Source organism: Sorex fumeus, unplaced genomic scaffold (assembly GCF_029834395.1).
Source record: "Sorex fumeus unplaced genomic scaffold, SorFum_2.1 ptg000047l, whole genome shotgun sequence".
Lineage (NCBI taxonomy): Eukaryota > Metazoa > Chordata > Mammalia > Eulipotyphla > Soricidae > Sorex > Sorex fumeus.
Window position 1 is genome coordinate 38,618,026 of NW_026606104.1, and position 13,593 is coordinate 38,631,618.

Consider the following 13,593-nt stretch of genomic DNA (forward strand, 5'->3'; position numbering starts at 1 on the left):
AGCAATATCCTTTTTGTATAGATACAGGAAGACTGTTAACATCATGCTTTGTAACTTAGGACTTGATTGGCTTTGAATATTATTCACTCCCAGGCATCTGCTTTCTCGACTTAAGCCTCAGTTGCCCTTAGTTCCTAACACCCCAAAAGCAGGGTCCCAACGAGGGACTGAATGGTCCCAGAGCAAGCGGTGAGCTACCTTGGCATCGAAATGGGCCAGGCCAAAGTGCCACGATTCTTAACTATAAGTTAAGAGTTTGATCATAGACAAATGCTGTCATGATCCAAAGGTAACGACGAGACTAGGATCCTGCTAGGGGTGGTAAAGACTATCTGGCCTGAGCACTGTAGTCTGAGATCGAGATGGCCCTAGGAGAGCAATTCTGTAAGTTTAAGATATTTCTTACTGTATCCATACAAAATGATTTATATCATATACGCTTATCTGCTTGTTGGACACGGAGAGGAGAGGCACACCCATGGGATTCTGCTCTAGGGTGGGTCCTCCTGCTGAGGAAGGATCTGTCCTAGGAGCGGCCTTCCCTGAGGCTAAGATTTCTACCCCTATTGATTGTGACCTATGTGTAATTATACCCCCAATTCCTCTTGGAGAGAGATATAATGAGATTGTAGATGGGGCATAGCAGAGATAGAGATGAAGAGAGGATCAGAATAAACTACACTAATACCTACCAAACTGGCCCTCGTTCCTTCCTCCACCTGACCATCGCCATCGACCTCCCTGTGGTGGGAGAAGGGTGAGACTACGGAACGCGGGCGGGCAGCGGGAGAGATAGAGCCATGCCCCCATTTGTGTGATCCTCCTATACCTCTAGCAATGGTCCCGGAGCACAGAGTCAAGAGTAATCCCTGAGTACTGCCAGATGTGATCCAAAGAAAAATTGAAAATTCAATGTCTTAATTTCCCTTTTAGGTATAATTAATAATAACCTTAAAGCCAAAGAATGCTAAGGGAGAAGGAATTTCTACTGTGAGTTGGAGAACTCTTGGTGCCATTTTTAAAATTCAAAAATATATTAATTCTGAGACATTTCTAAAACTTTTAGGCTTAATAGAAATTGCCTGCAAAAACACATGGCTAGAAACTCTGTGATCACTCCTGCACACGGGGTTAAACGTACCTTTACTCAAGGAATCACCATTCATCTTTCCATTGTTTTGGTCGGCTTCACTGTCTTGCTCATCAAGCTGCTCAAGAGCAAGTTGGCGCCAACTCCTCAAGGAGGATTTCCCCACCCAGAACCCATCACTGCTGTGGAACAGAGAACAATAAACCACGTAAGTAGTATTCCTGAACTGTTACCCTGCTTCCCAAATGAAAATGAATCAAACTTTCACTCATCATGTTTAAAAACTCACTTCCTGGGGCCAGAGTGATGGTACAGAGGATAGGGCACTTATCTTATTCATACGTGGCTCACCTGGGTTAAATCCCTGGAATCCCACACAGTGCCCCCAAGCCCTGCCAGGAGCGATCCCTTTGGGCATAGCTACAAGTACTAAGCAATGCTGGGATTGGCCCATAGAACAAGAACAAATTTTATTTTTTTAAAGAAAACTTACTTCCTGGGCCATAGAGATAATACAGAAGGTAAGGTGGCTGAACCAGGTTTGATCCCCGGCACTACATATGGTACCAAATCCTGCCAGGTATAATTCCTGTATGCAGAACCCACAGTAAATCTTGAGCATAACTGAGCATGGCCCCAGTCAAGTAAGAATAAAAAATTACTTCCCAGTGTTCAGAGACGTTCGGCAAGAGTTAAGGTGCTCACTGTGCACGGGGCCAATCAGGGTTTGATCACTGGGGCGGCATACGGTGCCCCAGCTACATTAGCAGGAAGTAAACCCCGAGAGCCAAAACTAAGCCCTGACCACCACCATGTGTGGCTCAACCCCCTCAACCATACCCCCCCCAAAAAAAACTATTTGTTTTTGGCAATTTCGTCTATTACTTATTGAACTGAGGTAGGTTTCAAATCTTTTGTTGCCATCTCAAATCATTTTCTGCTTCTCTTAACACTCCTTTCCAGTAAGGATGATCATACCGAATACCCATGTTATCCCCTTGATTACCATTCACAACTACACGTAAGTTTCTACACATAAAGACACTCCAAACTTACACACAGACACACATTTGGCAACTCAGTAAGTTGTGGAATGACCAAATATAGTGAACTGGTTTAATATTTACTTGGAAAGAGCACAACATAAACACATGATATAGTAATAGCCAGTAATTAACTAATCATATTGCTTCTTGAGCCCAGAAATTCGCTATGGAAAGGGTCTGGAAATACTCCAAATGTCCTGAATAAGTTTTGACAAGCACGGAACAATATTTACCATTTGTTAACATACTCATATAAAGTGTTTGTAACAAAAGTTTCCCAAAATTCCTTGCTATCAACAGGCCCATACTCTGCCTAGGATTTGTTTAAATTCTGATGCAAGGATCTGCTTGTATTATTGCTGGATATGAAAAATTGTCAGAAAGTTGGGTGCATATGTGAAGACATTCAGAATTCAGTAAAAACACGCAAAATTCAATTTAATTACATCCATCACTGAAATTTCCCTTACAAATCAAATCTCCTTATCTATAAATTAGCTGCTTTTTTGTTAAGAATTTTTCTCAAACAATGAACACGGTAACATACCCCTTAACTGTTGTTTTCAACAGATTATTGACAGTTTTATAATCTTCATTTAGTTGGTTCTTCAGCCGCAACAAACGACAACGCTCTACCACACATTCCTTGCACAAGGCTTTCACTATAGGAAGGGGAGAACAGAAGGATTTACGCTTCATTCACCATCAGTTTCCTGAACGGAAGAACACTGCCAAAACACAGAGCTCTAAACCAAAGTCCAAAGGCAGTAAATTGGACGGTCTAATTATTTCAAGATAGCAACACCAGTATGTGTATCAGGAATGCTGAGATAAAGTTTCAATATGATAAAAGTGTCTCTTTGATGAATTAGATGTTTTAAAGGTTTAGGTGCAAATTTTCTAAGGCCATAATCTACTAACGGCAAGGGGAAGTGAACAATGTGACTGATGACTACAGTAAAAACAGTATTGTTAATTACTCAAGAGCTTCAGGTAGGTATTACACACTGGAATACTTCAAAACACAGAAATATATGGGGAAACAATAATTAAGGGACTAACTTAAATTCACTATATGAGTCAGACAACTTACTGCTGAGTTTCCTGATTGAAAACCATATTTTCAAAAAAAAATAACCTTCTAGAACAAGTAAGAAGTTATAAATCCATTAAAAGTTGGCTTTATGCAGAAACCTGCACATATTCAAAAGACGGTAGTTAACTTAGGGGAAAAGGCAGTGTTGTTGTAGGTCATAATTAATGCTCCTCCACAGATAGTTCATTAACAAGCAAACTTATTCAGAGGCAGTAAACTATAGATATTATCCATATGCTTCAGAACACAATGGACTGATACTATCTAGATAAAGATTGTTCTAATATTCAAGACGAGATCACGCAGCTTCCATTTATTCAAAAGCCCAGTAACATTTCCCAGGTCTTAGGGTTAGAAACTGATTATCATCAAGTGGACCATAATCAAGGCATTGAAGAGGACTGCAGAAGCTGGAGGTGAGTCTCAAGTGCTAGCACAGATGCTCTGCATTCAACAATTGGTCCCTTAAGCACCTATGAGTGTCATACCCTATAAAAATATTTTTGGGCGCATAAAATATACATAAATGGAGTCTGTGTTTCAAAATGACAAAATACAGTTCTCAAAAGACACCTAAAGAAAAAGACAATTAAGACTCAATGAGGTATTTTTTTCCCGAAGCCAATACTATAAATACACATAATGCTACTTTAATTCATTTACCAAACTCTTCCTGCAGAAAGAATATTTGGTTCTACAAATCTGAGTCAAATAATGACAAGGGATCCCAGAACTGAGGCTTTAAAGAATGAACCCTTTCCAAGCAGACATCTCAGACTTACCAGTTAGTCTTGGTCCTCCTCCATATCTACTGTAGAAAATATCAGCTGCATACTCAGATATTCTCTTCATAATTGATATTTTATCAGGATGAAGCTTGTCGTGGGAACACAGGCAAGCATGATTATCAATTGGTTTGGTCGGCGTAGACTCATCCAACCACTTCTGGAGCCACTCCAGGGAAACAAATTCATAGGGCTCTGGAGAAAGCAAAGAAAAGAACACATGTATTTATGTATTTTCACAGTTTATGATGAGCTAATATAACTATTTTCCTTAAAAGACAATAGAGCAGTTGTCCACAGTTAAAAGAAGCAGAGGCAGCACTTTTCAAGGAAGATATTCTCATGAGTCTAACACAAAGCTCCATTTCACTGCCAGCACTTCTGGCAAGAGGCTACATGCCATGGGGACCAGCCCGCATGTGCCCCAAGAGGCAGGCTGGAACATCAACCACATTCTACTGAAGGGCTATCCAGAGAGACCAGTGTCTTGCTTGACAGCACAACAGAGCTCTAGTCACACCAGGCAACTTCACCCCCTGCTACGTTTATTTCGTAAATAATTCTCAGACACACTCCTGCTGTATGTGACAGGAAACCGAAAATGGCAATGAAAGCCAGACTGGATTCTAAGATATTCGGCTGCACTTTCACAAGCCTATCTGAACCAAGCTTTCCTTCCATTGAGATAAAACTGCTATCAGTTGGAGGCCATAGCAACAGTATAGCTGGTCGGGCATCTGCATTGCAAGTGGCTGAGCCAGATTCTATCCCAAGCACTTCAGCTGTGCCCTCAGGAGATTCCTAAGCAAAGAGCCAGGAGGAAGCCAGGAGCACTGCTGGGTATGGCCCCAAAAGAAAACAAAACAGTGATCAATTAAAGGGCATTTAATTTCCCCACATAAATCCATCACACATGTATTTCAAGAAAGCTATTATTTGAAGTACATTGAACTGAATTATCAATTTTGAAGATGCAGTGATCCAAACATGTTAGAATGACTTTACTTTGGGAAAACAGCCGGAGTCCTTAAAAGTCACAATTAAACATAAAGGGCCAGCTTTAATTACTTACAAAGATTTCCAGAAAGTCCCAGCATAAAACATAGAAGAAAACACAGAGATTGAATTTATGTATTTGTTTAAAGTTTTTCCTCTAGATCTGAGGGACAGACAATCCAAGTCATAGTCCAGTTTGACCAATTTTATACTGCCCCGAGAATTACAAGTCTAAAACATTAATTCCTAAGTTTTGAAACTTTACAGGAACAAATTTTCGAATGATAAAATCCTTGTTTCTACAGGAACTGTATATATCATTAACTGAAAGCCTTCTGACTGGCCGGTCTAATGCACAAGAACTTGAAACCAAGGTCTGGTAACAAAATTCTGCAACCAAGAAACTGAACTTGATTGAGCAAGTCGCTCAAACTCTCTCTGCTTCCATCTTTTATTGTAAAATGAAGGTATTAATATTGTCCTTCTACCTACCTCAAGGGGATGTTGCTGAATTTAAAATAAAATAAATGAAGCATTTTGAGCTTTTTAGAAGAAAAGAAATATAGAAAAGTTAATCAGGCATTCATGCAATATGTAAAGGGGGAAAACGTTAAGAGATTTGGTAAAGGAAACATGGTTGCAGCATGACAGAAAAAAATGGTATGATTACATTTTATTCCCATGTATTGAGTTAAATTTTCCAAGGAACCGAGGAACTGAGTTCCCAGCTGCAGGGGGTTCTTTTCCTTTGTTCCTTTTCCTTCCTTAGGAAGGAGGAGGAGATAGAAAAGGGAGGAGGCAGCGGCAAAGATCATGCTAAAGAGATAGTACGCTGGCTGATTTAGGCCCAATCCTCTGGTCTCACGGAGCCAGGAGTATAAGCTGAGTAAGGTCCAAAAACAAAACAGAAAAAGAATGCAAGGATTCCTATCTAATAGAACAAAGTTACAGTCTTGGCATATGTAATCTTTTTCAGAGAATCTAACAAGTTAAAATTCTTAGTGATTCGATTGAGCCAGAATGATAGTACAGCAGATAGGGTGTCTGCGTTGCATACATCCCACCAGGGTTCAATGCTCTGCATCCAATATGGTCTCCTGAGCCGACCACCAGTAATCCCTGAGCAGAGCCGGGAGTAAGCCAGAGCACCACCAGTGTGACACAAAAAAGATAAATGTTTTTGTCATCTGGAAATATCTAAAGTGGAGATTTTTACACAGAATAACCAGGGATCACTCATCAGATAGTCCACACATGCAGAACATCTAAAACAAAGAAGAGAGTTTAGTATCTGCTAATGGTAACTGAAAGAATAAAAATCTGAAGAATTCTGACTCTTCAAAGTAAAGGCCCCAAGGAGTTGAGAAATGCCCAGTCCAGATGTTTCTGTAATGCAGACCCACAACAATCAGATCAAGACAACACTTTCTAGTTCCCACCCGGAGTGCCTATCAAAACTCCCTAGTGAAGCTTATTAATTTTAAGTATCAACAGAATTTCAATATAACATACAAAAATACCAAAAAAAGACTTTATAGTAAGAATATGTATGATTCAGTACTAAAGATAACAGAGAGATCAGGTTTCAAATCCTATTAGTAACTCACTCATTTTTCCAGTTTGGAGCTGTCAATTTTGGAGTAAAAGGTTCATGGGGGAAAGATCGAGTGATCATAGAGGTCTCTTTCCATTCTTAATCTCATCTATATATAAAGTTACATTGAGAGGGGCCAGAACGATAGCACAGTGGGTAGGGTGTCTACCTTGCACGCGGCTGACCTGGGTTCGATCCCTGGCATCCCATAAGGTCCCCCAAGTACCGCCAGGAGTAATTCCTGAGTGCAAAGCCAGAAGTTACCCCTGAGCAATGCTAGGTGTAACCCAAAAAGCAAAAATAAATAAATAAAGAATTTAAAAAATAAAGTTACATTGAAAGCTTCCTTTAGAACATCAGGCACAAATCTGAATTGTTAAGACTGTTTACACTGGTAGCAAACTGTTGCTATTACAGCAAGTTCTGCAACCAAGAGTCAGACTGATTTTCCAATATGCTGCCTACTATTCATGAACCAAAATGGCTCACTAAAGGCATAGGTGCTCACATGGGAGTGAGCATCTCTATCAACTCAGGGGCTAAAGAGAAAAAAACTCAGCATTTGACAAACTAGAAAAGCAAATGTTAAAGAGTATTGACACCGTGAGCAAGAGTATATTTTGATTCAAAAATGTTAATGTTTTAAATGCCTAAGGTTTGGGTTTATTTTATTTCTTTTTGGGTCACACCTGATGATGCTCAGAGATTACTCCTGGCTCTAAACTCAGGAATTAATCCTGGCAGTGCTTAGGGCACCAGATGGGATGAGGATCGAACCTGGGTCAGCTGTACGCAAGGCAAATGCCCAATCCGCTGTATTATCTTTCTGGCGCCCAAAAGCCTGTATTGTATTTTAAACACAGGAATTTTCTTTCAGAAGTCTAAAAGGATCAGAACATGGACAATATTTGAAACATTTTATCTTGAGATAGGCTGGAGCAATAGCACAGCGGTAGGGTATCTACCTTGCGCGCAGCCAGCTCGGCCTAGCTGGGTTCAATTCCTCTGCCTCTCTCGGAGAGCCCGACTAGCTACCAAGAGTATCTCGCCCGCATGACAAAGCCTGCCAAGCTACCTGTGGCGTATTCAATATGCCAAACACAGTAACAGCAAGTCTCAAAAAAAAGGGAGGAGACATTACTGGGCCCACTCAAGCAAACTGATGAATGGGGGGAGGGCAGTGTTTCACAGTGTTTGTTTGACCTTGAGATAATTCAAGATTACTTAGAGAAAAGTGACTGCAATTTGAATTAAGTAGGTCAAAAGCTTCATATTCCCAAAGAGACTTATTTTAGGTGAACAGGCCCGTTTTAAAATACACTAATGGGGGCTAGAGTGGTAGTATCTTTAGAATACTAAGATCACAGAGACAGTACAGCAGGTAAGCTGCTTCTCTGCACAAGGTTAATAACAGGGGTTTGGTCTTGGCACCCACAAACCCACGAAGAATTAAGCCCTGAGCAAAGCCAAAATGTGATGCAAAACCAAGACCAAACCAAAGAACAACAAACACACACACACATACACACACACACAAAAACCCAAAAGAACAACCCAGCGCCAGAGCAACACTACAGTAGACAGGGCACTTGCCTCGCACATGGACAACCCAGGTCCAATCCCTGGCATCCCCTATGGCCTTGAACCCCACCAGGAGTAACCCTTGAGCATTACCAGGTATGAAACCCATCCCTCCCACCACCACCAAATAAAAAAAAATCATACTGCTGACCAAACTTTATCATTAATGGGCTCCTGATTTTTTAAAGTACATAAAATATAACAGCATGGAATGCTACACATCAAATTATTGCTGATTTAGGTTTTGATAGTGCACAGGCCGCCATCAGTAGGCAAGGAAAGGCTGCGCAAGTCTGTGAACATTAAAGCCACAAGGCACTGAACACAACAGTGCTGTCCCGGAATGTCTTACAGACCAGCTCCAGCAGGTAACCTTTGGTACAGCTCCTTAACCTCTTCATGCTTTGCTTTTCCTTTATCCACGCTCTGCTTTCGCATCTCGGCCATTTCAATACACCACTCTTCAAATTTAGAATTATCTCGGTCCACCAGCTCTTGAAGAAAAGCTATTGAAATAGAAAGACAAAGGCCTGTTGTGTGCATTCAAAGAAAAACAAGGAAAGAAAACCACCCACACTAATGACTATTTAAATACTAGCTGGGATTTGGGTGGCAGCTTCCCCATGTGGTCTCCCTCCCTTGTTGTTCATTATCTCCAACCTAAAGCAGAAGACAAACGAAAGAAAGTCACTGAAATAATAAATACCTCATGTCTACAACACCCCCTCTACCAGAAATCTCTAAAAGGCATCACCAAATGGAGCCCCAAATGGCTAAGCACCAGTGGGTGTGGCCTAAAAAATCTTTTATATTAACTGATGTGGGACAGGGCATTTTAAAATCCTTGTCATCGAGGGGGCTGGAGTGATAGCATAGTGGTTAGCGCATTTGCCTTGCACGTGGCCAGCCCAGGTTCGATTCCCAGCATCCCATATGGTCCCCTGAGCACCACCAGGAGTAATTCCTGAGTGCATGAGCCAGAAGTGAGCCCTGTGCATCGCCAGTTGTGAACCCCCCCCCCAAAAAAAAATCCTTGTCATCTAGAGACACAGCAGCGAATCTTGGAAGACAGCAGCTCGCCAGAGATCTCTCCAGACCTGGTACCAAGCCAGTTCCACCAGGGTACCTCAGATGGAGCGGGTGTCCGAGCTCCCCTGATGGCCACGAGCTTCCAGAAACAAAACCCAGGTACTTGGGTTCAGGGATTAAGACTCCAGTCACATGGACGAGGTGAAGACAGACAACCATTCCAGTCTCCCTACCCACTTGGGGTCCTCACTGTCAGAACCATGAACTGCCTCGCGGCACCATCTCAGTGCACCAAGGCCTTGATCCAGAGACTCACAAATGAAGTCTCAAAATAGATTAGCTCCCTACAGAGACCCCAACCATTTACAATTTTAAAATTCTGCTTTTGCAGCTGCACAACCTCTCATGATATTCACAATAAGAAACAGAAAATAAATTACCTAGAATCTGCCCTTGGCAGGCAGGCTTAAATACTGGTAGGAAGATGTAATGGTGGTGGAGTTGGTGTTGAAATAATAATTAAATGAATTCAATGTGAATGTGAACAACCTTATGGAAATAAAACTTAAAAGTAAAAAAAAAAATGCCCTTGTCATCTATAAGGCTAGAAAATTGCTCACCTGGTACCTGAACAGTTGTGTTTATTTTCTCTTGAGACTGTAGTCTATAAACCAACATGTAAGCATTTCGTGAACAGTGAGATCCTTTGCCACACTTGGGTTTTCGTGTCTGGGATTTAGAAGGTTCTGCTGAAGTACAGAAATAAAATGACTAGATTAGAATACCTATAGTTTATTACTCATTGTGTTTCAGGGAAAGGAAAGGAGGAGGGGGATCACAGAAAACAATTTCTAAAATACTCAAGACTAGATACTTTTAGATCTGAAACAAAAAAATACAGCATCGAATTATTCCGGTCTTCACAGCCCTACAAGTTTGCTTTCCACATTTAATTTTCTAAAAATGAAAAGTACTGATTTTCATTGGACAAATATGGAAGAAAACAACTATGACTTTATTTTATTGTTCACAATATAAATTTTTTTTTTAAAAAAACAGGGGCTGGAGCAATAGTACAGTAAATAGGGCGTTTGCCTTGCGCGTGGCCAACCTGGGTTCGATTCCCAACATCACATATAGTCTCCTGAGCACCGCCTGGAGTAATTCCAGAGTGTAGAATCAGGAGTGATCCCTGTGCATCGCCAGGTGTGACCCAAAAAGCAAAAAAAAAAAAAAAAAAAAAAAAAGTATCCAATGAAAATGGCACATTCAAAATATAAAAATTTTAATGAGCTAAGAGATTGTCAATAATCTATACATTGGGGATTAGACAGGTCAGAAGGTAGGGTGCTAGCTTCGCTCAAAACTGACCGGGGGTCAGACTTTGGCATTCTTTATGGTAACTTGAGCACCACCAGGAATGTTTCCTGAGTGCACTGCCAAGAGTTAAGTAGCCCTTGAGCACTGCTTGGTGTGGCAAACAAATCAAAATGTATCTTCAAATTACTGTGTCTCAGAACTTCAAACTTTCTAGGTTGAATGAGTCTGAACTCATCATTAAAGTTTATTTCTTTAAAATAATTAATAATTAATAATTTCTTCAATTATTTTAAAGAAATAAACTATCAAGGTCCTCAAAATAATCTCGCCCTCAAAGCCAAGGTTCTCTTCTTTTAGTCCTTCTTACAATACCAAATAAAGATTTACCTCTCAATCAAGGGCCAATAAAGCCACATCCACATCCGTAATACATGCTGGCAGAGCCAGATAGATCCTATAATGGGCTGCAGTGCATGCTTTGTATTTGGTATCGCGTGGCCCTGTGAGCACCCCTGCAAGCAACCCCTGAGGATAGCTAGGTGTAGTGCAAAACAAAACAGAAAGGTGCTTTGTGGGCTAGATAGTTCAGCTGGTAGGGCATCTGCCTTGCACTCAGCTGACCCAGATTTGATCCCAGTGTGCTATACGGTCCCCTAGCACCTCAAGAGTGATCTGGGGCTCAAGTCTAGAATTAATGGTGGTACTCGGGGCTTACTCTTGGCTCTATGCTCAAGGATCATTTCTGGCAAGCTTGGGAACTACATGGGGTTCCAGGAATTAAACCCGAGTTGGCCAGCAAAGTGCCCTACCAGCTGTACTATCACCCCGGCCTCTAAATTCCAAATTTATACTTAGTCAAAAATTACAAATCAGGAGACCGGAGCAATAGTATAGGTGGTTTAGGAGGGCACTTGCCTTGCACATAGCTGAAGCAAATTTGATTTTGGGTACTCCTTGAAGGCCCAAAAACTGTGATCTAAGGGTACAAGTCTAGAATTTCCAGACTACTTTGCATATAGGTGCCTCAGATTCAATACTCAGCACTACATGGCACCCAAGCACATGAATATGGTCCCAAAATGAAAAAAAAAAAAACTACATATACAGTAATAAATAACTTCAGTCTTACATTTGTTTGATTAAATGAAGACTGTTCAAGTAAATCTCAGACAGACTAGCGAAATCACTAAAGCACTATTATAAAAAAATAATAATAATGCTACCTCTTTTTGGTCTAGTCAAATAACTCAAGGTGATCGAAGAAACAGATAAGTAACAGAGCACATACATAATTCATTATGTACGAGATGCCCGGAGCTCACAACGCTCTTGGATTTAAACAGAAAAATATGTGCATATATATGCATATAACAAGACCATAGTTACCACATACACGATGGCAGGAAAATGCAGGTAAATTACCCACATGCTTTGAAAGTGCATCCCAAGTGCCATGGCTGTCCTCACTCTCTCCTACTGCAGAAAAGCAGAATGGCAGCAGGAGACACACGCACTCCCACTCCCACTCCTCTCCGTGCAGATCCCCTAGCCTGACCCTCAACCAAGTCAATGGGTTGGACAGAGTACGAGAGAAGGGGTGGAAAAGAGAGAGAAGCGGGAGATGGAGGAGGAGAGAAAGGTGAGAGAGTGTGTGTACTCCTAAGGGTAAAATCTGCTGACTCATTTTAGGGGGAAAAAAAAACGGGTTTGTTGGAGGGGTGGGGGGCGGGGGGGGGGCGCGCGCATGCTTCACACAGTGCATTCCAAGACCATGGCAGACCTCCCTACTACCAACAAGCAGCAGCTTCTGCCCTGGCATGGGCACTGTCCACACACGGAGGGTGGAGATGTCTGACAGCCTGGAACAGAGGGATCTGCAGTGTTCGCTTCCCAACACTAAACATCCTGAACCAGGGGAAGAACTATTCATCCGACATTCAGTCTGCTATTTAATTCTTTCGGGCTTAACACCAATCATACTCGCCTTGCCGTAACTAATCTGGCTCCTTATCATTCATTACTTTGTACTATCCAGGAGGAACGCCAAGGCCTCACAAGTGGCAGGCATGTGCTCTCCACAGCCTGACCACACCCCCAGCCTAACCTCATGGTTTAAATCCACTGTCAGCCTTCAAACTGCACCGAAGACCAACATGACATGAAACCCAAGTCAGAAGAATTAAAAAAAAAAAAACTAGATATTTTTAGAACTTGGGTGTTACTAATTTAAAGATTTTATGCGTGTTCAGAAAATGTAAACATTCCAGTTTATTAGAAATTAGTAGTTTATCACAAATAATTCCAATAAAAAATTTATATTTTAAAAGGGCACTCACAACTTAAAGGTTTTACCTAGATCTTCCTCAATCCCTAGTTGCAATTTCTTCCCCTCCATCTTCTCGATATCTTCATCGTTAAACTTGTACCATTCACCTGACTGTGGGTCTTTCACATGAGCAATATAGTGGCCTGAGTAGGCGCTCACTCCTCTGTGGATGAGTACCGCACTGAGCTCATACACATGTGCCCCACCTGGAAAGAAAGGAAGGAAAACACATTGTATTTTAATTTTATCGTTTTGGGATTTTGGCCCACACCCTGCAATGCTCAGAGATTACTCCTGGTGGGAACACACCCGGGTCAGCCCTGTGCAAAGCCCCCTACCCACTACATTATCCCTCCAGCCCCAGGAATTGATTTTTATTTTTGGCTTTTTGGGTCAGACCTGGAGATGCACAGGGGTGTTCTGCATTCAGGAATTACTCCTGGTGTTGCTCAGGGGACTATATAGGATGCTGGGAATTGAACCCGGATCAGCCGCGTGCAAGGCAAACGCCCTACCTGCTGTGCTATTGTTCCAGCCCCTGAAATATTTTAGATAAAATTATTTCTTCACCCTTATCCTGAGCCTAAATTGTGATTACAGTAAGTTTTGCATGGTATAAAATTGAAAACATTACTAAACAAAACCAAAATTTGAAATGATTCTGCACTCAGATTTCTTCCTGTTTCTACTTCATTTGATGACAAATATAAATTAGAAACCATACATGTAT

The 13,593-nt window shown here is 41.4% G+C and overlaps 1 protein-coding gene across 4 annotated transcripts in view; it reads right to left on the reverse strand.

Annotated features, from left to right (window-relative positions):
* The window catches only part of USP48 (ubiquitin specific peptidase 48), a 70,916-nt gene that overhangs the window by 27,334 nt on the left and 29,989 nt on the right, over window positions 1–13,593 (reverse strand). For 2 of the 4 annotated variants that reach the window (XM_056123140.1, XM_056123142.1), the window contains 6 exons: window positions 12,890–13,069; window positions 9,838–9,966; window positions 8,545–8,694; window positions 4,015–4,212; window positions 2,684–2,798; window positions 1,142–1,272 (listed from right to left, as the gene is read on the reverse strand). In XM_056123140.1, coding sequence (XP_055979115.1) covers window positions 1,142–1,272; window positions 2,684–2,798; window positions 4,015–4,212; window positions 8,545–8,694; window positions 9,838–9,966; window positions 12,890–13,069 — 903 coding nt within the window. Of the gene's footprint in view, window positions 1–1,141; window positions 1,273–2,683; window positions 2,799–4,014; window positions 4,213–8,536; window positions 8,695–9,837; window positions 9,967–12,889; window positions 13,070–13,593 lie in introns of those variants that run through there. The other 2 variants (XM_056123141.1, XM_056123144.1) reach the window with 2 other exon arrangements.